This window comes from Tamandua tetradactyla, chromosome 8 (genome assembly GCF_023851605.1).
Source record: "Tamandua tetradactyla isolate mTamTet1 chromosome 8, mTamTet1.pri, whole genome shotgun sequence".
Taxonomy (NCBI): Eukaryota; Metazoa; Chordata; class Mammalia; order Pilosa; family Myrmecophagidae; genus Tamandua; species Tamandua tetradactyla.
This window is the reverse complement of record NC_135334.1, coordinates 57245748-57269783: the sequence shown is the minus strand read 5'-3', so window position 1 is coordinate 57269783 and position 24036 is coordinate 57245748. Positions and strand designations below refer to the sequence as shown.

Genomic DNA, 24036 nt, shown 5'->3' with positions numbered 1-24036 from the left:
TTTTCTTGACCAGTTATTTTCAAATCATTGTTGTCAGCATCAACCATTACCAATTACTATATAGCACACCATCTAATTGCCCTGACAAACGTAAAAGGCAGATACTGTGCACATCATTTTAGACATAAGAAAACTGAGGCCCAGAGGTTAGGTAACCTACCCAAGCTCACACTAATAGGAAATTAGAGAACTGGGATTTGAACCTCCAGCTGTCGACACCAAAGCACGTTCTCTTTCCACAACGTGGTGCTGCTTCAAGTATATGCAGGCACTCAGGACTTGCTATATAATCGGCAGTACCTACTGCAAAACAAAAATCAGTGGCTTTAGTTTGAGTGTTAAATGCCACTGAATTGTATACTTTAAAATGGTTAAAACGGTAAAGTTTTTTATGTGTATTTTACCACAGTAAAAAAAAATGATGGCACTGTTTTGAACTAGATAGAGGTAATGGTTACATAACATTGTGAATGTGCTAAATGCCACTGAATTTTATACTTTAGGAATGTTATGTTATATGACTTCACCTTAATTTAAAAAAAATTGGTAAGGATTTCAAAACAATGACAGCGGAGCATTGAACCATAAGCGGGATCCTTCTAAGCTAAGGCCGCTGGTCCTGCCAGCCACCACTCCTCCTGCAGATGGCATCTTCCATCCCCGAGGGCAAACATCATAGCGATTTGCAGGCCCAGGCCACAATGGCAGAAGTTTACAGCAACTATGGTTCATGAGCAGGTTTTCTGATGTCACCCAGAAGGTCCAGTGATGACTCTCTGGGTAGACACTAGCAGGCTCATGGGGTAGCTTTCCCAGAGCAGCCCTGGGAAAAGGGCTGCCCTATGGAATATCAGTATCACCTTGGATAATGTCAATTTTTTTTTTTTTTACATGGGCAGGCACCGGGAATCGAACCCAGGTCCTCGGGCATGGCAGGCAAGCATTCTTACCTGCTGAGCCACCGTGGCCCAATGTCAATTTTTTTTAATGTTGGAAAAGATACATAATGTTGGGCCGAGAAGAGATCTGACCATACTCTTCACCCTTACATTTATAACCAAAGGAGGAGGGACATGAATGCAACCCAAATGGATTACATCCAAAAGCCTCTTAGGACAAAAGTTGCTTTTTAAATTGCAGATAAGACCTGTAGGTGTGCCCTAACAAAGGGACATGGGAGAAAAAGCAACAAGAGCTTTGCATCTGTGGGGTTATAAACCTCTCCCCAGAGGCACCCAAGGAATGTGTCAACTCCTGTTGACCCAGTAGAGATTAGGGAAAGACTGCCATTTGGGTCGCCAATTCTTAATCAGTGGTATTTAACCTTCTGAGATCATAGAGAGCCCTTCTATGAAAGCTATGGACCATCTCCCTAGAAAAAAAGACACATGTCCATAAAATATCTTGCATACAATTGTAGATTCCCTGAATTGGTCCCAACCTCTAAATCACTCTGTTTTAGATCATGTGTTCCCCAATCACAGAACCCTAGAACGTTGGAGCCAGAAAGCAGTTTAGAGATTACTTGTGTCTAAACACCTTACTCCTCAGGGAGGGTGGGGGGTGTGGGTGGGGGTGGGGGTGGAAGCTGAGGTCATTTGGGATAATAATTGGTTCTGCATATGTTCAGAGACCTAGCCCCCCTGATTCTCAATTCAACTCTTGAACTGATTGCTCCCACTGCTAATTAGCTCCCATCAAAATACCATAGCCAAAAATAAAACATAACAAAACAAAAACCACTGCAGCCAGGTGGAACAATCTGCTGTTATTTGTGACAAATGGTTGATGCCTGGATGTCAGGAACATTTGTGGAGCACCTGGAGAAAAGCCACATTTTTTTGGGTTAGCCACAACAGTGCTTGTCCTTGAGAAGCTCACAAACATCTAGGGCAGAAATACATAAAAACAATATGATGTGATATACGTGCAATTATCGGTGATTGAATCAGATTCAGAGGTGACAAAAAGGAGGGCACTCTCTAGCCTTCTATATTCTGGACTATCTAGATGGAAAAATACGAGAGGATGGTATGGTAGCCCATGACAAACTCTGGGATCTGTCCTGTAACCACTTGTTGGAGAGTGCTTTAAAAACTATTGCTTTTTATTTCTCTGCTTTGTATATATGTTATACTATACAATAAAAAAGTTTTAAAAAAAGGAGGACATTATCAGCTCCGATTGGTTGGATCATGCAAGGCTCCCTGAAGAAACAGTTCAGCAGGGCCTTGAAGAATGAGCACAAGGCTCCAGAAGGCGGCTTCTGGCTGAGGAAACCAGCATCCGCAAAGGCAGAAAAGGGCGTAGGAGGAACTGGAAGCAGTTGCGAATGGCTGGAGCATAGGGTGTGGGAAGTGCCTGAGGGAGAAGTGGGAGGGGAAGCCGCACAGAAAGGAAGGCGCTGGGCCATGGGGGGCCTTAGATCTCAGGCTAAGGGATTTGGGCATAAGGAAGAATGTCAGTTTGAGTGATAGGTTAAGGAATCTCTTCCTGGAGATGGTGCCAGGAGGCCAGATATTATCTACCTTGTGTAGGGGTAGGAGTTGGGGTGGGAAAGGGGAGGGTAGCAGAGGGTGGGGGTGGGGGCAGCCTCTCTGAGATCCCTTTGAAAGTCAGCCTGACTAGAACGTAAGGAAGCCCAAGTTAGAAGCTTTCCGAAAAGACAGGTGGACAGCTTAAAACATCAAGATTGCTAAGATATCATTGAAACTTATTCACGAGGAAAAGACCACTTCTCTCCATTCAAAGATGGCTAAATGGAAAGAGGCCCACAATTACAGGGAATTGACGCCCAGAAAAACAAAACAAAATGGTTTCCAGCTTAATACATTGTTGTGTTTCCTCTGCAAAGCCTCACATGTTTCATTCATCCTTAAACTTGAGCCCCTTAGCCCTGCAAGGTGGGCTGGTTCTGAGGAAACATTAATCAAGAGAAGAGAAGTGTGCCAGAGACATGTAAGGCTAGTCTCTTCCACGTTGCTATTCTGAATTCCTACGCATTAGGGCACCAAGAAGCGTTTGCCAGGGGTGTATTTTCCCCCAAGCAAATGCATAAACAAAAAAACTAATTACTGGTGCCCTGTAATAAGTGGGTATTCTGCCCTGAAGCTGCTCTGCTACTATTTACCACTAGGTGTCACAAGAGCCCCGTTTTAAAAGACATAAATCTTCAAATATGCTGAATTAAAGAAAATAATTCCCAACAATGTTCAGATTCCTCAGCTGAAAAAAAAAATCTTTAACAAGAGTAAAAATTGCAACTGTTCAGAACTCCTCTTGAGTACCTATATAATGGTTCTAATTTCTCAGACTGCATGCAAATAAGATATGTCCCACAGGATCACACAAATCAAAAGGTTTTTGTTGAAATAGTCACGGTAAATGTACATCTTGCAGGAAATTCCATTTCATTTACACTATTTATTTAATAGAAATAATCTCTGTGATTATTTGCATTTATTTCTGAAGGAGGATGTTTTTCCTTCCTCAGAATAAGTTCAGGAAATGGGTGAAGTGTTCAGGAAGTCAGTTAAATGCTGATGTAAATCCAAAAGGAAGGTCTGTTTTTGTTGGTTGTTTTTTTTTTAAAGGACCAAAAAAAAAAGAAAAAGCTAGGAAGTGGTTCTCTCACTTATGGAAAATGTTGTACAGAATTTCTGATTTAAAAGGAAGAGGGCTAGGAAACATGTGTGTGCCGTGATGTCTTTTCTGTAGGTCTGGTTAGGCAATCCAGACATTTGCTGATAACAGTAGCAGGCAAAGAAAACCTTGTCAAGAAATAAAATCTGATGGGATATGTGACTAGAATTAAGTTTATACTAAATTAAGCGTTTACTATGGAATCTGTACCTGCTGTTCTAGGAAACTGTGTCCAAAAGTGCCGTTGGGGCCCCTGAATGCTACAAAAACAACTAAACGCCACCCTCCCCCAGCAAGGACCCTGCCCCTTCCAGCCACTGACAAATGGTGTCACACTGACTTGTAGACTACAAGGCAGAGCCTCAATCCGGGAAACCCAAGCCTTCCGGGGGTACTCAGCTGCAATCCCCTTGGGCCCTTCAGCGGTCATTACTTATCCATAGTTTGCCACGTTGGGGGATGTGCAATATCGGGTGTACAGAGCAAACAGAATCTCCTGGCCTCTGAAACACTGGCATTTTAGAAAGCAAAGATTCGGCTCATTGAACAGAGCCACACAGAACACACAGTTTGTTGTGGTGTCGCTGAAAATTGTCCCCTCTCCTCCATCTCTCTGCTGCCACCTTCATTCGGGCCTTCCTGGTTTTTCAACCAAACCCGTCTTCCTGCCTCCAGCTTGTCTTCTTTCTCCACATTGCAGCCAGAGCAAGCTTTATAAAACACCAACGTGGACGTGACCCATCCTTGCCTTTTCGGCTCCCCAGTGCTGAACACAGCAGAGAATACAGCCTCGAAGGCTTCTCTGCACTTGCCCATAGGCAAGTGACAATGGACCATGCACTTCTTATTACCTCTATAGAACAATCTCTCTGCAGTTCTAACATTATGACTTGAGAGAAGCAAGAGAGCAGACAGAGCTCAGAGTACACAAGGGAGGCACATCTACACGAACTACCAGGTGTTCAGTTTAAATCAACATGGGTGCCTAGAAAAGATGTTCGCTTGGAGGAAGGCAGCTGAACTGGTATAGTATATGCTTCCTATTGAATTCAGACCAAGTCTTAAGTAGTCATGGCCTCCAGGATCCACTCCCTACATAGTCATCCCGTGAGGCAGATGGCCTTTTGGGGAGCCAATGGGGGAAGGATGAAAGCCTAGGAAGTGCTTGCACACTGCACCTGATACACAGAAACTGTTCTATATTAGCTAAACCAGGAAGCCACTGAGGATTAGCGCAGTTATGGGTTAGGAAGAAATGACACAGTGCGATAGGATCTGGAAGCATGGATCCTATTGGGGGGAAGGGTGTGGAGGGGACAGGTGATCTGCTGCTATTAACTTCTGGAGGGAAAGGGTGTGCTTTATTTATCACGGTGTCCCCTGTGGTGCCCTTCCAGGACAGAGGCTGGCACATGATGGACCCTCATTTAGCTATTCAGCAAATATTTACTAAGCAGTAGAGGATTTGTTTTTCCAGGTTTGGAGTTTTAAGCTTGTTAATAACAGTTGAATTCTTTCTCTGTTTTGTCATCTGCACATTTGGATCCTAAGTTGGACTTTGTCTTTCATGTTTTTGTTTTTTTTAAATCACTCCCTCTCTCCCTGCCCCAACCTACTCCAGTATCCTCCACGCAGTGTGCTTTCAGCAAATATTTGTTGGAGGGAGGAGGAGGAAGAGAATAAAGGGGAAGAGAGACAATTAGTATAAACAACATACTAGACCCGTGGTCATTCTCTAACCTGCCTTTGAGGTTAGAGAATTTTCTGAGGCTACTGCTCTGGCATTTCATTAAAAGTACAGTTGATGTGATGGTTCCTATTTTCACCTTTGGCTTCCTGTCTATACTGGCCACATTTGTCACCAAATCCCCTCAGTTTCCCCACCTAACCAGGTAAAACCCTCCCTCCCTCCCTTCCTTCCACAAACATTCCTGAAACTCATGCTCTGGGCCAAGCATTGTGCCAGGCCCTGAGGGCACATGGGGGGCACCTCTGGGTGTACAGAGACATCCTCAGGAATGTAGCTCAGTCTAATGGGCAGATGGGCACCTGCTCAGAGCATCCTAAAAGTGCAACGAAGGGCCCTGGAGTTGAAAGCATAGAGACAGAAGGAAAGGGAAGAAGGAGGCAGCAGTGGGGTCAGGGAAGCCTTCTCAGAAAACATGACACAAGACCTCAGTTTTGAAGGAAGAACAGATTACTCAAGCTGAAGAAAGGGAGAAAGGGCATTCCAGACAAAGGGAGTCACATTTGCAAAGGCAAACGGGTAAGAGGAAAACACTGGAACTAGGACAGTTTTCTTTATGTGACATCAATTCCATCTCATTGCTTTATTCTCTACCATTTTCTTCCTATCAAGTAAAATGATGCAAACCTCAGGCATTTTATGAAACTGAGATAATCAGAACATCAGCTAGCCAATCATTTAATCTCTTAAAGAGAAAGGCATTAATAATAAAAGCTATCTGTGAAATTAATTTGTTGGGTAAACATAGGATCAGGAGCTAACAGGAAACCAGGCAGGCTGAGGAAAGCCAGACAATTGATGTGAGATGTAACCAATGAATTTCCTATTCTCTTTCCCTGGAAATTTAAGGTGTTAGAAGACTTTGCTGTGAATGGTAGATGAATCCATAGGCTCTCCCCTACCCTAAGGATGAAAGAAGCTGCAAGAAGACAACCTGGTGATTTTAGGAATTTCAGGTGCGACCAAGGTCCATGTTTTTTTTTTTTTTTTTTCCCATAGGCAGGCAATGGGAATTGAACCCGGGTCTCCGGCATGGCAGGCGAGAACTCTGCCTGCTGAGCCACCGTGGCCCACCCTCAAGGTCCATTTTGAAAGCCTTTTGGACTAAATCTTTGGGAGGTCCAACACATTTTCAAAACCCTCAGTCATGGGCGGGCCACGGTGGCTCAGCAGGCAAGAATGCTTGCCTGCCATGGCAGAGGACCCGGGTTCAGTTCCTGGTGCCTGCCCATGTGAAACAACAACAACAACAACCCTCAGTCATATGCTCTCAGTCGTACCAACTCAGCTGCATTGTAAAGGAAAAGTAAGGAGTGGGCAAGCGCTTGCCAGAGCATGGTTTATGTCTGTTGTGGAACCTCCCAAGACAGGAGACCAAGACTGACCTCTTTAGTCAAGAGCCAGCTCAATTTAAAATTATGATTGCATGCAAAAGCCAAAATGGGAAAGGAAAAAAATCAGTTCTCAGGACAGAAGTGTTAAAAATCCTTGTTAAAAATTCCAGCCAGGGTCCTCGCCCTGTGTCCAGAGCTCCCATTGCAGGGGGTGGGACAGTGCAGACCAGCCAAGACCAGTTCAAATCCAGTGAGTGTCCGGGGATCATGGGGTTTATTCTAGGGGCCTGGCTTACAGATAAGGAAACTTATCAATGGTGGTTTTGCTACATAATCCTTAAAAAGCAGAAGTCCACAGGCAGTTCTCATTATTCAATCAGGTGCCTATAAAGGATTTACCCACTCTCAATAAACTATTTGTAGCACTTAAAGAAATCTGAATCATAGGGTGTAAAACAATAAATAAAGCAAAGCCCTGTGCTAGGCCTGGGAAGACCTGGCTGTCCAAAAGCTGCTACATCCTTGTTGGGTTACCCTAGGCATGTCCCATCCCCAAGCCTTAGCTTTTCTTCTCTGAAGCAAGGCAATGCCTGCCTTGCTTTCTTCAAAGATGCTGCAAGAACAAAGTGAAATCATGTAAAAGAAAATATTTGCTATACTGAAAGTAGTTCTAGAAGTACAAGAGATCATTATAAACTGATTCCAGGTTGTGCTGACTTTTCACCTCCTACTTAATGAGGAGGTAATAGAATAAGAAATACAATAAGATACCATTTCACACCCACGAGAATGGCTACTATTAAAAAAAAAAGAAAGAAAATTACAAACGTTGGAGAGGATGTAGAGGAATAGGAACACTCATTCATTGTTGGTAGCAATGTAAAATGGTGCAGCTGCTGTTGAAGACAGTTTGATGGTTCCTAACAAAGCTAAGTATAGAATTAACATATGACCTATCCAATTCTAGGGAATATACCCAAAAGGATTGAAAGCAGGAACTCAAACAGATATGTGCACACTGATGTTCACAGTGGCATTATGCACAATTGCCAAAAGATGGAAGCAACTCAAGTGTCTACCAGCTATAAAAAGAATGAAGTTCTGATACATGCAACAACATGGATGAAGCTAGAAGACACCATCGTTTTTTTGTGAAAATCCATGGAATTGCACAACATAGGTAACCATGGACTATAGTTAATAGTAGTTATAAATACGTGCTTTTATTAATTGTAAGACTAATGGAAGATGTTAATAGGGTGGTATATAGAATCCTGTATTTTAAGCATGATTGTTCTGTAAACCCACAACTTCTCTAATAAAGAAAAAAATGCAACAAGCTCATAGGGAAGAGAATCTAAATTGTATATCTCCATTTACGGTTTGATAGACGTATAATAGCAATCTGCAGATAGAGAATAGCATTGCAGTTACTTGTTCACTAGACTTTATATCAAAACAGGGTGAAATTCAAATGAAGCTAATGGGTAAAGAGCAATCTCTAGGCCAATGGAGAAGGTTGGTTTCATCTGGGGAATCAGCAGATATTTCCAATGTCAGTCACTCTCCTTTGCCTCTGTATCTGTGTGGTCTGTAATATTTGCTCCTACGATGGTGTCTTGAAAATAGCTTTGAATTTGCTTTGCCCAATGACTTTTCTGGATATGGGGACATAGACACTCAAACTTGTCATATAAGCTAAAGAAACCATTTTCCTGGCTGTCTGATGTGACCCACTCCCATACCTATTATATAAAACAGAACCATTGTGTTGCAAAGTCAGAAAAAAAGATGAAAATCAGAATGTAAAAAAAGCCCCCTTTCTCCTTTTAAGAGGGCTGAAGCTCTAGCAGGGGTGGAAAAACTTTTTCCAGGCCACCAGTTTGAGTCAATGGGCCTTGGAAGGCATATAAAGATGGCCACACATATTGGAAATGCCAGTAAGAGGTGTTGTCAGAATGACAGCTTGAGAACTATAGTTACATCCAAACCCTCGTGTGACCCCCTTGAGTATTACTGATGACCACAGTAGTGATAAATTCAGTTGACCTTGGACTGCAGGGCTTTGCTGACCCAGGAGAAATCCCAGAGGGAAAAAATAGCTCTAGCAAAAAAAGAAACAAAGAGGCTCTCAGAAAGCAGTTCTCAATCTGCCCTGCAAACTGAATCCTATTTCTCACTGCTGGTCTGTATTCTTCCCAGGGATCATCACAGGCCTTAGGAATATTGCCAAATCACACACCACTTAATAAACAAAATTTTATTTTTCTTTAATACAAAAATTAAATAGCAAAGTTTATTTTTTGTACAGTGATAAATTAGAAATTTACAGTACAGACATCAATGCAGACATACTTTTGTACATCCTTAAAAGCAGGGTCCATTTCCTTTGATGGCAACCGTTCATTCAGGGCATGTGTAACAGGAGTTTGCCTGGTACCTCTGTGTTGAACATCTGAAAGCCCCCGGGGTTGGCCTCAGGTGGCTGGAGCTGTGGGGTGGCTTAGGATACAGAAAAGACCACAGAGCAAGTTGCTAGCTTGAGTGCTGCACAGAGCAGGCTAAGTCACATTTCATCTTTTCACAGATTGCATGAGATCCGTACCCCACCTGCATACAAAGAGCTCAAGGGGCCTTGGTCCCTACACCTCCTAAAGCCTCACAACATCCCTGTGAGGTAGGACAAAATTCAGAACCACCCACATCTCCACCGGGAGAGACAGAGAAAGCAGTTTACCTCTCCCAAGAGCCCACAGCCAAGTCAGGGCCAGAGCCCGTTAGCAGGATTTGGAAACTTTCACAATCTGGGAGAGATGGACCTGGCCTTTAGGGGACAGAGCTGCTCTTGCCCCTATTCTCAGAAGCCTTCTAGGATGACAGTGGCCATGTACTGAATATTGTAGAAGAGCAAGGAGGTACAAAAGCTTTGAGGACATGGCTCATCCAGGACCCAAAAAGTCCCTCTACAAATTGCCTGGATAAATACAGGGAATTTGTTAATTCAAAGAAGAGAAAAATAGGTAAATCAGAAACAGAAACAGGCTACTATCAGGGCAACTGGGCTTACCAAGGGGGAAGAGGCATGTCAGGAGATCCTTGGTTCACTTCTCTCTAGGTATTGTCAAGTGTGCCATTACTGCACATGCACATGGCTGATGCAGCAGCAGAAAGCTCTAAACAGGCTGCAGCGAAAGGCTCTAGTATCTGATCTTTGGTAGGAGCACAATGCTTTCCTAGAAGTTTCCAAGATCTGCAACCTAGCCCAGAAAGAAAAATGATAACTCATGCCCTTTGCCAGACATAAAACAGACCCAGACTGGGACTTTGAACTCAAACACAATAAAGGGAGAAAAAAATAAAAAATTGTCAGAGTCCAGTGACTTGACATAATTGGCTGGACTAGCAATTCTCACCAGTTCCCTCCACCACAGAACCAAACAGAATGCAGATCGACCCAAGGGTCTCTTTCCAAAATCTGTGCTTTATGGCAACTCCTCCCTAACTACTGCAGTGGCCACCCCATCTGAAGCCAAACATTGCACCACCTTGATAAAATCCCTTTAAATTGAGTCTGTACCTCCAGGGCTGAGGCTGAATTCATCTTTGTGTCCTCAGGTCCTGGCTTGGTTCTCAACCAAATAATTCACTTAATTCAGTGACCAGAAGGCTGAGAAGGCCAGAGATTACAGAGCCCAGGGTGCTGGGCAATTCAGAACCTAGATACAGAAGTTTCCTATTCTGGGTTTGGGGAGTGAGGGAGTGATCCGGGAAAGGAAAGTCAGAGAGCATCTCAGGGGAAATGTGTCACCCTTTCTCCAGTTTCAGGCCTGAGCAAGCTGCCAGCTCAGAAGCAGTCTCGGGGATCAGGAAATGGGCCTCCATAGAGGTAAAAGGATATGAATCAACCAAGTAGCTCAACCAGATGGTTCTGGCCGATTTCACCTTACCCCGCGTTCTTCTGCCCTGAGGTCTGGCCTTTATGAAGCAGGAAAAAGGAGTCTATCAGAGAGGAGTTTGGACAGAGCTGTCCTTGGGCTCCATGTACCAAAAATCTCTGGCAGCCAAGGGATTTTTGTAGACAGCTACACTCATATCTTTTTATTCCAGATTTCAGAGAAAGAAAAACAACCTTGACCTCTTCCCTAGCAAGATGTTGTTCCCAAATTTGCCTGCACAAGTCACCTGGAACACACCAAGTTGTGAACTGCTTGCCTCCAAAGCCATATTCGACATGGGAGCTCATGTCCTTTTAGCTTATTTTCATAGTCTTTCTACGGGATTTCCACATTGCATGAAGCGGAGCTGATGCTTTCTGTCAAAACTCCTTTAATTGATTTGGAAAGAAGTCTGAGGAGGGATGAGAGATGAGCTAAAGGAAGAGGGACCCAGGAAGAAATTAATGGGATGGAGACAAGTGCAATAGATGCGAATTCCCGAGGCCCCCACTCCTGCACGAAACCAACAGCAAAGCTGAGCAACCCGGAAACATCCCCAACCTAGGCAGTTAGAATAGAGCTGTCACTGCTAAACCGAGAGGCTTATCCTCCATGACATCCCCTGCGGTGCCTGACACAGGGCTTTACACACAGTCGGTACTCAATAAATGTGCTGGCAACTTTTTTTTTTTTTTTTTAACAAATACTAATTTAAAATACCGGTTTAAGAGGTGATGGAGTTGCTTGGAGGTAATTGGTAAGTGACTCAGCCACACAGTTCCTTTCCTGAGACCGTAAACACTCTCCATTGTCTGGAATGTGAAAGGAAAGGCCTATAACCCTGTGACATTGCTAAGTCTACTAATCCAGTCTGCAGCGACAGCCACTTCTGATCAGATACACTTTCTCCTGAGGAAGCAGGAGGAAGCACATGTTATGGAACAGACATGTTAAAATCCAGATAATTGTCAGTGCATGAGCTCCAGAGCTCAGGTGTCCAGGTTAACCCAATTGCTTTTTTCTTTTTTTTTTTATGAGCCCTTTTTAAAAATGTTTCATCATTCACAAAAACTGAGCACCAACTGCATGCCCAACCTTCTGCTAGGTGCTGCCTTGGTCATACCATCACGGAAACATTAACAAAGGAAATTGTATTACAAACTCCTATACTCTAACATGAGGCTGTCCCCCACTGCATGGCCCTTCCTTTCCTGGGATTGAGTCTCTGCAAAACTCCCAAGACGCTAGAGCGGAGCGTGAGTAAGGGCAGGCTCTGCCCTTGGGTGCATGCTCCAGGACCCTGAACGTTATGGGAACTGGCTGTAAGTAGCACGGGGAGTTCACATTTTATATTTCATAGGCAATGTAGTCTCAGATGGAGTTAAACTGGCCATTCTGGGGTCATTTCTCATGCTCCTGAAGACCTGACCCAAAGTACAGCCAAGGTGCTCAGGCAGCGCACACAGCAGCGTAGCCTATAGCCACTTAGTGTGTCTCAAAAGCCCCAAGATTTTCCCTTCCAAAACACAAACACCTTATATACATTTCAGACAGCACAAGAACCACACAGACACAAAGAAGAAAGAAGAAAATGTTAAACCATGGGCATAAAGCTCAAACCAAGAAAAAAAGAAAGATAAGTTTGTCTCCAGAATTTGACCACCAATTTGGAATTTTTGAGTCCCTGGCAATATTTCTCAATAACAGAGTGTGAATAAAAGACCTGTTAAAAAAAAGGTCTACCTGTTAAAAAAAAAAAAGTATGAACAAATAAATAAATAAGTCATTGCAACAGGAGCTGAAGCAAAGACAGGTATAAGCTACAAGGAGAACAGCCTGTGACATTGTCGACAATTTGCCTCAGAGATCTGGTGATTAGAAGGCCTCAGGGCTGTTACTAAAAAGGCCAGTTAATACAATTTTAAAGGAATTGCAACTTTTGAGAGGCTGCTAGGGGTACCCGCGTGTGATGAACATAAAGCATAAATTTTAAAAGCTTTGGATACCTCCACAAAGGGCAATTAAGACTGTGCTGTTAAGAGTTTGCAGCTCATTTCATATGGTCTACACTTTATTCCCTGCTAACCAATCAAGCTCCTGGCTGGCATTCTGGAGATTCATTAAGCACTATATAAATACTACAGGCCACACTGCCTCCAAGGAAATCTTATAAGGAGCCTTTGCCAATTACTAGGAAATAATTATATACCAAGTAGTTGGATTAGCTGTCCTTAGTTACCTTTACAAAATTGAAAAAGTCACCACTGCTGTAAATAGACCAGATTCTGATAACATTTTTATGCTAAAGAAAAAAAAGGCACTATCATTCTGAGAATGCAAGTTGACCATAGTTTTAAAATCAGTGAGTATAGTATGTCATGGTCCAAGAATGTGCTTTTAATTGTAATTGACACACACATATTACACAGTCAATCTTTGTGAATGCAAAGTTGCCAAGAAATTTAACATTTTAGCTCTTCCAGACTGGCGTCCGCATAGACACAATCAAAGTAAAATCTATTAAGTCCCAATTGCACAATGCAATAGGTCTCTGGGGTCAGTAAGGTAAGTAGGCTCGGTAAATCTCATTTTTCTCTAAATTAAGTGATTGTCAGAAAGTGAATCACCCTTCATTTATCCCCTTATTAGGCTGCTGCAATGCAAAAATGTCTATAAAAATACACTTCTGAGGTCACTAATGCGAAATGAAGAAAACAGCAGCAGCCCAGAACAGAGGTTTTGAAACAAGAGAGGGAGAGAGAGAAGAAAAATCCACTGTATACCTTATGTGTGTTTGCACAGTACTTTTGTTTGCTCAAACAATTCTGTTTTATGACAAAAGGAACAGAAAGATTCTGACACTACCTCTTGGGAGTGCGATCCACCAAGTTCTAAACAGCAGACGGTGAACCACAGAAAATGTTTATGTTAGATCAGCCAAACTATAAAACTCTAGTCACACTTTTCTGAACCTGGAGTTTCCAGTGTTTATAGATCGCTTTGCTATTTGAAAGACCCAGTTTGTATTTAAATTTAAAAGGGTTAAAAAAGTTAATATTTCTCCCTGCAAGTAATCTACTCACAGCTCAAATCCCACCCTGCAGGGAAAAGCAGCATCGACCTGGACTTCCTGGCATGTAGGCAGGACTTCCATGCTCCAAGCTGCGACCTGCTAAAGTGATCAATGTTTTTATTTTTCACAGCTTTGTAAGCCTCTAACTGGCTTTTTCATTTTGGATCATTCCAAAATCTTCAGCAAAATCACTGTTTTGTTTTGTTTTGATGCTGGGGAAGGGGGAGTGATGGGGGTCACTTAAGTGGCGCTTGTTTGTTCAAACTGAGATTTATTGCATAAAACTATTAGCAGAATTTCCACCGAAATGCTGACATTCCCCCAGTCAAAATTGAGGAAAGTATAGAGGCTGTCCATCCTTAGACCACAGTTTCATTGCCTTTCCCAGGCTTTACCCAACCATTTCCTCTCTTCTCTCTTTTTACCTTCCCAGAATTCACCAATCTGTTGGAACACTTCTGCCACGTGTGAAGAGTTTTGGCAGACCAAATCCACATACCTGAAGTGATGCCTACCAGCAAAGACATAAAAATTTTTAACATTTCAACCGCCATATTGGAGTCATCTGCAGAATACCGGAAGAGTGCCCAGTTGGAGATTTCATAGAAATAACAGGCAATCACACAGGTTGCAGGAACCGTGTACAGTACTGAGAAGACCCCAATTTTGACCATCAGCCTTTCCAACTTGTCAGTCTTTGTCCCATCCTTTTGAAGATTTGACCGAATTTTAAACAAGGCCACCAAACCTGCTGCAATGAATAAAGTTCCGATCACTAAATAAGTGAAAAGGGGAGCTACCACAAAGCCAGTGAGGGCATCCAAGTTTTGGTTCCCAACATAGCACAGGCCAGTTAGTTCATCTGCATCCACCAGTCTCATAATCAAGATGACAATGGTTTTCACAGCAGGGATGGCCCAAGCCGCAATGTGGAAATAAGAGCTGTGCATTTCAATGGCTTCATGACCCCATTTGAGTCCTGCTGCCAAAAACCAAGTGAGTGTCAGAATAACCCACCAGATGGAGCTAGCCATTCCAAAAAAGTACATCAGCAAGAAAATTATTGCACATCCTGTGTTCTTAAGTCCTTCTTGGATGAGGACGGGTTCTGCTGCCTCTTCAAAATCGCAGGATATCCTTTCCCGGCCTACAGTCAGTCTCACAATATAAGCAATGCTATAAATATTATAGCACATGCTGAGAAATATGATGGGACGCTCAGGGTAGGAAAACCTGGAGGAATCAATCAGGAAGGTCAGCACCGTGAAGGCGGTGGAGATGAAGCACAGGCTGGCCCACACTGCCATCCAGATATCGGTGAACTCCTTGGCAGAGCGGCTGTATAAGCCAGCGTCATAGCCACACTTGAGAACGCAGTTCAGGCTCCTTTTCACCCAGATGTACTGATCAGAATTGGTCCCCACAGAGTGACACTCTTCCCCAGGCTGGATGGGCGTTTTGTGAGGTAAGGGCACCTCTTCATCACCTGGCCCTTCCATGCACATATGGTTGTGGTCATTCTGTGGTGGGAATTTACTGCAATTCAGGCTCTCTGGCCAGGCAAATCCAAATTCCTTCAGGACGGGTTCACAGCGTCTCTTGACTGAAAGACACATGCCCCCGCATGGGCCAATGGGGATGTTGATCTTCTCTGTGCACATTGGCACATAAACCGAACAAAGGAAGAACTGGAAAAGTAATGAAATGAACAAAGAAAACAATGACTTGGAAGTCTGACCAAATGCCTGCAACAAAGCCGAGCTGAAGGCTTCCAGGCAATGTAGATACATATTTACTTTTCAACCAGCCTATATGGAGTATGACTGTTTATTCTGACCTCAAACAAGAGTGCTTAATAATCCATCATTTACATACTTTTCTTAGTTTGGGTCTAGTAATTCTTTCCAGGGGAACAAAATTAAATAAATGAAAAGGGTTTGGAGAAGAATTACCTAATCCCTTTCCAAACAACACTTAAGGAAATAAACCTTAAAAAAACTGGCTTTCAATCTCCCTTCCCTATCAGCTACTATTTGAAAGTGATGAACGGACTAATCAAGTGACTCATCATGCTGGTGATGGGTGGTTTATTTTCATCCTTATTTCTTCATCTACATAAAAATAAATGCCTAAGAAATGTAGATCTAGGTAATATTCCATTTTCTACATTATCTTTTAATTAAAAAAAAAAAGTCCCATATTGAGACGGAGAAATGTCCTAACTGACCCACTGGTAGACAGGATAGGCTGCAGATTGAGGTCTCTGGTCACCAGGGGTCTGCTTGGTCAGATTTCCTCAATGAATAATAATGAAGCACAATAGGAAAATGTAAATGTTAAGTCCCTGAAAACTGCAATACCAGCAGAGGAGAGTCCAGTTGCTGTCCTCAATTCCTCCAGCATTGATAAACAGTCTGCTTGGCTCCTTACAGATGTTGTCTATGTAGTCTAGAGTTACAAGTAACTATTTCCAACATGTAAAGGGATCCAGTCTGTCCTTCAAAACAGCTTGGCTGCTTCCCCAGGATACATGTAATTAAAAATATATAGTCCTTGCAAAAGCTGTTTCTCCAACAAAATTGCCACTGATGTCAGGATATGCGCTGTTTCCAAACTGAGAGCTAGAGGATCATTTCCTAAGCCTTTATAACCTAGTTCCAAAGTTCTGAAATTTCCAAAGGGACATTTTGCTAACAACAGGTCTAATCCCAACCATCTTTCTGAAACCACAATCCAACTTTTAAAATGATCTATATAAAACTGTAACCCACGCAAAACTTTAAAATCTGTTCTATAACTACTTATTACAATGTACTTTGAAATTTACTGCATTTTTGCATATATATTTCACAATAAAAAAATGTTTAAAGATAATGAGCTATGTAAAAACATGTACCTAGTAAGTAAGCTGTATATCTGTTTCTCATCTTTCAGAAGTTACAGCCAGAACCACAGATTTCTGAAGGTTTTAGCTAGGACAATTACCCTTTATCTTTTCCCCCCAATTTCTCTTAATTTCTAAAAATCACTCATGGCCTCATCAACCAAAACACAACAAATGTTAACACTTCAAAATACTTCCTTTTCGGTCTTTTTTCCCCCCAATGAATTGATTGTTGGCTTCTGTTTGTTTGTGCAAGATTATAATCACCCTGTATATGCAAATTCTCTCTCTATTTGTTATTATACGATGAACATTTTCTAAATTATTACATAAGCTTTAAAAATTTTAATGACTGCAATTGTTTTTCTTCCAATATACAAACTAACTTCCTGGAGCCTAACCACACCATTACCTTTCTTCAAGCTGTACTTTCCCTCCCTCCAAGCATTAAACCTGTCCTCAACCCTGAGGATAAGTAAAAACTCAAGTCAATCATTCCTTTCTGCATGACCTCTAAAATCGTGCGGGATGACGCCAGGAGGGGCCATTCCGCAAAAAAAAGAAAAAAGAAAAAAAAGAAATGACGGTGGTGTTTTATTTAAGAACCTACTCAAAAGTATAGGGAAGAAAGGAGATCGGTGGGGTACGGGGAAGAGAGGTCAGGTCTCCTTATCTTTCTTTCCAAAACTTAGCTGCAGCTGGTTATCCTGCCCGGGACTCGCCCACCGAAGAGCGGCCGGAACCCTTCGCAAGGATAGTCCTCAGCTCCACTGGGGTTAGGGGCTTGGCCAGACACGGGTGGGCAGAGGAGAAAAACGGAAGGGCGGGGTGTAAAAGTGGGTTCTTTAGCAGGCCAGATGACTTACACAACTTTTTGGCTTCCAGTCCCTGAGAAGGGACAGAAAAGAGGGGGTGGGGATGAAAATCACTTTTCCAGAGTTTTACCCCTGAGGCTAGAAAGGGAGCAGGGGGCTCGATTTGACGAAAGCTTCACCAAATTAGTTTGGGGCATCCGTCTAGGCAAGGGTGGGGGCTGGGGGGCGCCCACCTGCAGCTGGCTGGAGCAGCCGTACTGGATGAGCGGCGTGAAGGTTGTCAGCTGCAACTCGGCGTCTGTCTGCAGCTCGTGCCCCACCAGATTGGGCATCTTCGTCACGTTGTAGCCGAGGTTCTGGCACATGGAAATACGGATGGGGTCGCAGCGCCGCTCCTCCTCGTCCCCGAAGCCCCGCGCTGGCTGCAGCAGCAGCGGCAGCAGCAGCCACAGACTGAGCCCGACGCCCCCGGGCGACCCCCGGACGCTCAGTCCCGGGACGCTCGGCCCCGTGCCCCGCCAGGCCATGGCCAGAGCCGGGGGCAGCAGCGGCGGCGGCGGCGTAGACTGCTCGGGCAGACACCCCCAGTTTGCACGGGGGCGCCGGCTGCCGCGCTGCCCTCTAGATCCGGGGAAGAGAGTGTGATAAGGCGCCAAGGGCGACGAGGGGGCAGCGGCCGGCTCCCCGGCAGCTGCGCGCCGCTGTGAGAGGTATTAGATGCCCCAGGCCGGGGCCGAGGAACGGACTGCGAGGGTCATGGCTGCAGGCAGCTAGCCCTCCCACCCGGCGCCGGCCGCGTCCGCTCGGCGTCTCAGCGAAGCCCGCCAGCACCCCGCGCCGCGCCGCTCTCACCGCCCGAGCCCTCCGCCCGGCAGGAGGTTTGCTGGGCGGCGGCGGAGCGAGACGGACAGCGCGCCTCTCCAATGGCCAAGCACGGCGGGCAGCGAGGGGTTTGGCTGCGAGGCGGGGCTGCTCTCCCGCTGGAAGGGTCAGCCCCCGCTCACCTCCCCCCCTTCTCCTTCCCCTTCCCTCCCTCCCCGGAGCGCCCCGCCCCGCTTCCCGGCGCTCACTTTCCTCCCAGCCCGAGCGCAACGCGCAGAGGCCAGCCCGGGATGGAGTTGAGTCGCTCCGACCCGACCAGTCCTTCCCTTCCTCTCCCAGGTGAGAAGTGCTCCCTCACCAGACTCTGCCTCTTTTCTTTTCTTTCTCCTTCCAGCTGTCACCTCGGCCCCCTGGCCACCTCCTCATCAAGCTGAGAAACTTACACAAAGAACACGGGATTTAGATTTACTCAGATCGTGGCTTCAAATCCCTGCTGTGTGACCTTGAGCAAATTGCCAAACCTCTCGGCGTCAGATTCCTCATCCGTAAAGTGACTTGGGAGGATTAGAGATAATGCGTAAAACGCTTAGCTCGGTGCCTGGTACAGCGTGAGCTCGCGACTATTTTCACTCCCCACTCGCTCGGGTTGGAGTCCGGCCCACTCTCTCCGCCCCCAGACACCATCAGACCTGCGCGGGGGAGCTGCCGGCTCGAGCCCGGACTGGGGGAGGCGCCCCCGACGGCCTCGCGCTCCGATTTCCTCACCGTATGAAATAAAATTCCACAGGGGGATTCGAAAGGAAATGAGACCGGGACGCTCCGTGCTTCTCGGCCCGCCGCCCTTCCTGTCTCGGGGACACGGTTTCTAAATAAGGTTGGAGGGCGAGAGGGCGGGAGCGGAGAGGCTTGACCTGTGCACCCGGAGCGAGGAAGGAGCACAGTCACCACGAATCTCCTCCCCCAGCCTCCCGGACACCCCTTCTCTGCAGGCTGCCCCCCATTTGTTCCTTATTCTGCTAATGCGCGGATCCTGGGGATCTGGGCATCACGCGATCTGGGTTGCGATCCAACTTTCCCCTCTCTCGTTCCCAGCCCCCAAGAGATTTATGTTGGCCCAAGCTCCCTCTGCTTTCCAGTAGGGCCAATGGAACCCTCAGCAGGTGGATTCCTAAGCCATTTATTTGCTGCGTGACTGTGGTGGAAGTCCTGTGCCTCTCTGAGCCTGAAAGACGCCGACTGGAAAAAAAGGAAAGTTCATATCTACTTTGCACACTTGTTCTAAGAGTTAAATGAGATAATTCCTATAAATCATTTAGCAGAGCGTCGAGCACATAGTAAATGCTGAACAGCTTGCTTAGTGTTGTTATGCTTTTTTCTTCATCTTTTCTGGAACAGCTAGGGGATGATCAGTTATAGAGCTGCCTTCTGCTCTCCAGCCTGGTACCAAAGACATCTAGGCGGCCCAGATTTGAGGATCTGGGTAAAGGGTTCCCTGCTCTCTTTTTGAGATTGTTTTGTCCATCCCTTGCCACCATTTTCCTTGGGCTGGGAGACAAGAAGCAAATCTATGTATTTTTGTATTATCCCATATCAGCCAAGTCTCTGGCACAGGGGCAGGGCCTCAATACAAGTTGGGAGTATGTCTTTACCACTCATGTGGTGTGGTGCTCGTATTGTCTTATATTTTTAATTTTTTTTTTTAATGTGGGTAAGTAGACTTGGCTGAGAGCAAAAATTGAGTCGCTTTTTTTTTTTTTTTTTTAAAGAGGGGCTGGTGATATTTGGGTCTCTGCTGACAACTGTTTGGGCCTTCCTGTCAAGGAGACTCTATTAGCACCCTTAAAAAGATGAGGGAACCGAGGCTGGAACCAAAGAGATAATTAGAAAGTGACAGTACCAACAAACCAGGGCCCAAAGGAGGGCCTTCACAAAGGTGGGGCTGGGTTATTTCCTTGAGAGAAGTTCCCAGCTGAAATTCTGCATAGTTACCATAGAGTTGAGTTTCTCCTGTGCTTGTGCTGGGTGGTTCATGAAACCACTGGACTACAGAGATGAATAAAAATGATACCCACCCTCCAGGACCTCACAGGAGAAGATAAAGAAAAAACAAGCAACTATAACTCAGTGGGGTTGCACAGACAGGAGAATTGTATGTAAATTGAAGGTAGGGTTAGTTGAGTTTGGAAGGCTAATCAGAAGGGGATGACCTGCAGGATTCTGAGCTGTTTGACAAAGTGGAATTAGTGTGCAGTTGGCAGTTCTCTTAGAGTACATAATGGATGGAGAGGGAGTACTTGTTTTGTGGTAGAGATGTGTGTACATGGTTCTCATGGACTCATGGGCTCCATGACTGAGCTCCATGAGGTCAGGGATCAGGACCTGTGTCTTGTACAGGGCCAGGCATGCAGAGGGAACACCATGTAAGCATTGGTGAAGGAATGCTATTATCAAATCAATAACAAAGTCCCTGACTTTGTGCCAGATATTGTGTTATATGCTTTACATACATTATCTCATTTATCTATTATAACATCTTGCAAAAACTGATGTTTTGAGAGTCAAGCAGTTTGCCCAGAATCACACAGCTAAGTGGAGGAGAAGGGCTTGATGCATGTCATCCTGGCCTTAAAGTTCCTGAGCATGATACTGTTCTCCCAGGAGATACTGCTTGATACTCAGCCTAACCCATAAAGACGGCCCTTTTGTGTTCCGGACCTCTCATTCCTAGTCTGGCTTCCCAGACTCAACTTGCTTGAAGCAACTGTCTCCTTTGAGAACATTCCATGAAGTCCCTTCCCCATCAGAAACTCTTCCTGTCAACAGCTTTTCTTTCCAGGCTAGGAGCTGGTTGTCGGTATTTACCAAAAAGAAAGCCAGGGGAATCACATTTCAGTCTGAATGTGGAAAGAAAACAAAGACCACGACTTAGAGCAAGTTTGAATGGACTGGAGCCCCTCAGCCTCCCTCTCACAGAGTGGTTTACACAGTCGACAGTCTGCCCCTGGTGACAAGCATGGCATGTTTGTCTTTGTTACAGAAAACACTTCCCTGGGAGTTCCAGGCAGAGGGATATCCACCCTGTGATATGCAGCCCGTCCCCAGAGAAGATAGGAACTCATGAAGAGGGCGGTCAGTTGACTTGAAAGACAGGCCATGGGACCCTGGTGACTCTGGCCTGAGTGGTTGGGCTGCTTCCTCGGCTGCAGCCACTTTGGAGCTGAAGGAATCTGACTTCAGCAAGTTGTTTGGGCCTTCTGAGGGCCTCTACATTTGCGTCTAATAAGAGGCTTCTAATTTGCTCCTGTGATGTGTTAATTTTTCAACTTGACATTTTCTGCTCTAATAGATTCTTCTAATGGTTCCTAAATTAAAGGCTACATTGGAAGACTAGCGTTTAGGTTAAAATCCATCACCTAGGGGGGTGGAAGCCATAAACATCCTTTCCCTCCGAAGGGAAAAAACCTCTCATTTGCAGTTCTTTGCTAACCCAATTAAGTGCTGAAGTCGTCACCCTCAGAGCCTGCTTTTTTATTTCCTGTAAAACAATCCAACTAATCCATATTCAGTAGCTTCCAAGAAAAGTCTTATTCCAACCACTCATGAAGAAACCAGCTTCTTTGAATCTAGACAGAACATTTAGAACTCACAAAGACCTATCTTGATAGAAAATGCAGGAAAGTGTTTCATTATTACCCTGTCTAATTTTTGAGGAAAAAATGCACTGGGACTAAAACCTCATAGGGATTGGGGATTTATTGTGGAACAACATAAGCGTAGGGAGAAGTTGTACCAGATTCTATCCATTTATAAATAGTCTGTGTGCTATATCCTCCCCTGAACCCAGACTAGTTATGAAGTAAAAACATATACTGAATGAGACCGAAGGGAACACTAATGCTTGTGTCAAGTTTAGGAGTCAGAGGCTCCAAGAGATTAAGTAACAGCTACCAAGTGGCAGGGCCAAAACCCACTTATTGCACCACTAGCCAAGAGAAAAGAATGAAGTCACCACGCAGCTCTTGCATATCAAGAAATCAAAATCTTGATGCTCCTCCTGTCAATATTTCTTAGTAGGCATAAGGTGCTATGTAGGACATTCTTATTCATTGGTAGTGTGGTTTAATGTACATAGGACAAAGAAGAAATTCTGCAGGAGACAAAAATAGTACAAACATTTTGTGTCTTCACAAATGTCTTAGTAATTTCACTCTTTATCAGTCAAGCCATTACCAAGGGTTTAGTGATGAGTTATTCAAAGACACACTTTCTGATCTTCAAACTTATTACAAAGCTGCAGTAATCAAAACCGCATGGTACTGGTATAAGGACAGATGTATAGACCAATGGAATTGATTAGAGAGTTCAGAAGTAAACCCTCTAATCTGTGGCCAACTGATTATTGACAGAAGTGCCAAATCCATTCATGGGGGAAAGGATAGTCTCTTTGTGTTAGTCAGGGTTCTCTAGAAAAACAAAACCAACAGGAAAGATCTGTAAATGTGAGATTTATAAAGGTGTCTCACGCAACCATGGGAATGGAAAAGTCTAAAATCTGTAGGGCAGGCTGTGAAACTAGCGGCTCTGACAAAGGGTCTGGATGAACTCCACAGATAGGCTTGCTGATTGACAAAGCAGTGAAAGAGTCTCTCTACTTCCGTAAAAACTGTTGACTGATTGGATTATATCTTGTGGGAGACACGCCTTAGTTGATAGCAGATGGAATCAGCCACAGATGCAATAAACTAACTGATGATCTAATACACCAGCCTTCCAGTTCATCAGCCAGCCACAAAATAACCTTACAGCAATGGTCAGGCTGGTGCTTGCCTGACCAGACAGCTGGGCATCATCTCTTGGCCAAGTTGACACCAGAACCTAGCCATCACACTCTTCAACAACTGGTGCTGGGAAAACTGGATGTCTATACACAAAAGAATGAATATGGGCTCCTACCTTATACAATATACAAAATCAACTCAGTATGGGCCAGGGAGCTAGATATAAGAACCAGAACAATCAAACTCCTGGAAGAAAACATATGGAAGCACCTTTTGGACCTTGTGTTAGGCAATGTTTTCTTAGACTTTACACCCAAAGCATAAGCAACAAAAGAAAAAATAAATAAATGGGACCTCATCAAAATTTAAAACTTTGTGCATCAAATGATTTTATCGTGAAAATAAAAAGATAGCCTACAGAAGGAGAGAAACCACATATCTGATAGGGGTTTAATATTTAGACGTTTCAAAGAAATCCTACAATGTAACAACAAAAAGACAACCCAGTTAAAAAAAATGGGCAAAAGATTTGAATAGACAATTGTCCAAAGATATACAAATGGTAAAAAAAGCACGCAAAAAGATGCCACAATAAAAATAACATTTTATACCCACTAGAAAGGCTACTATTGAAATAAAAAAACCCAGAAAATTGCAAGTGTTGGAGAGGATGTGGTAAAATAGGAACACTCATTCATTGTTGGTGGGAATGTAAAATGGTGTAGCCGCTGTGGAGAACAGTTCCTCAGAAAGTTAAGTACAGGATTATCGTATGACCTGGCATTCCCACTTTTAGGTATATTCTCCAGAGAATTGAAAGAAGGGACCCAAACAGACATTGCACACTGATGTTCATAATGGCATTATTCAAAATTGCCAATAGATCGAAGCAATCCAAGGGTCTATCAACTGATGAATGGATAAACAAATAGTTAGTATATATATAAATACACAATGGAATATTATTCAGCTATAAGAAGGAATGAATTTCTGGTACATGTGACAA

The 24036-nt window shown here is 44.2% G+C and overlaps 1 protein-coding gene and 1 long non-coding RNA gene across 3 annotated transcripts; one reads left to right on the top strand and one right to left on the bottom strand.

The window, feature by feature from the left end:
- Positions 1-8968: 8968 nt before the first annotated feature.
- On the bottom strand, positions 8969-18901 carry FZD4 (frizzled class receptor 4). Of its 2 annotated transcripts, XM_077113330.1 has the most exons (3): positions 18696-18901; positions 17664-17786; positions 8969-15419 (listed from the first exon to the last, which is right to left on the bottom strand). In XM_077113330.1, the coding sequence occupies exons 2-3, from the start codon at positions 17760-17762 to the stop codon at positions 14091-14093; spliced, it is 1428 nt and encodes a 475-aa protein (XP_076969445.1). In that variant the 5' UTR covers positions 17763-17786; positions 18696-18901; the 3' UTR covers positions 8969-14090. The 2 variants fall into 2 exon arrangements, with proteins under 2 accessions (XP_076969445.1, XP_076969444.1); XM_077113329.1 differs by lacking the exon at positions 18696-18901 and having other exon boundaries at positions 17664-18292.
- On the top strand, positions 18482-21551 carry LOC143644400 (uncharacterized). Its single transcript, XR_013156669.1, has 2 exons — positions 18482-18591; positions 21290-21551. It is a non-coding gene; the product is annotated as an uncharacterized LOC143644400 (long non-coding RNA).
- The last annotated feature ends 2485 nt before the right edge of the window (positions 21552-24036 follow it).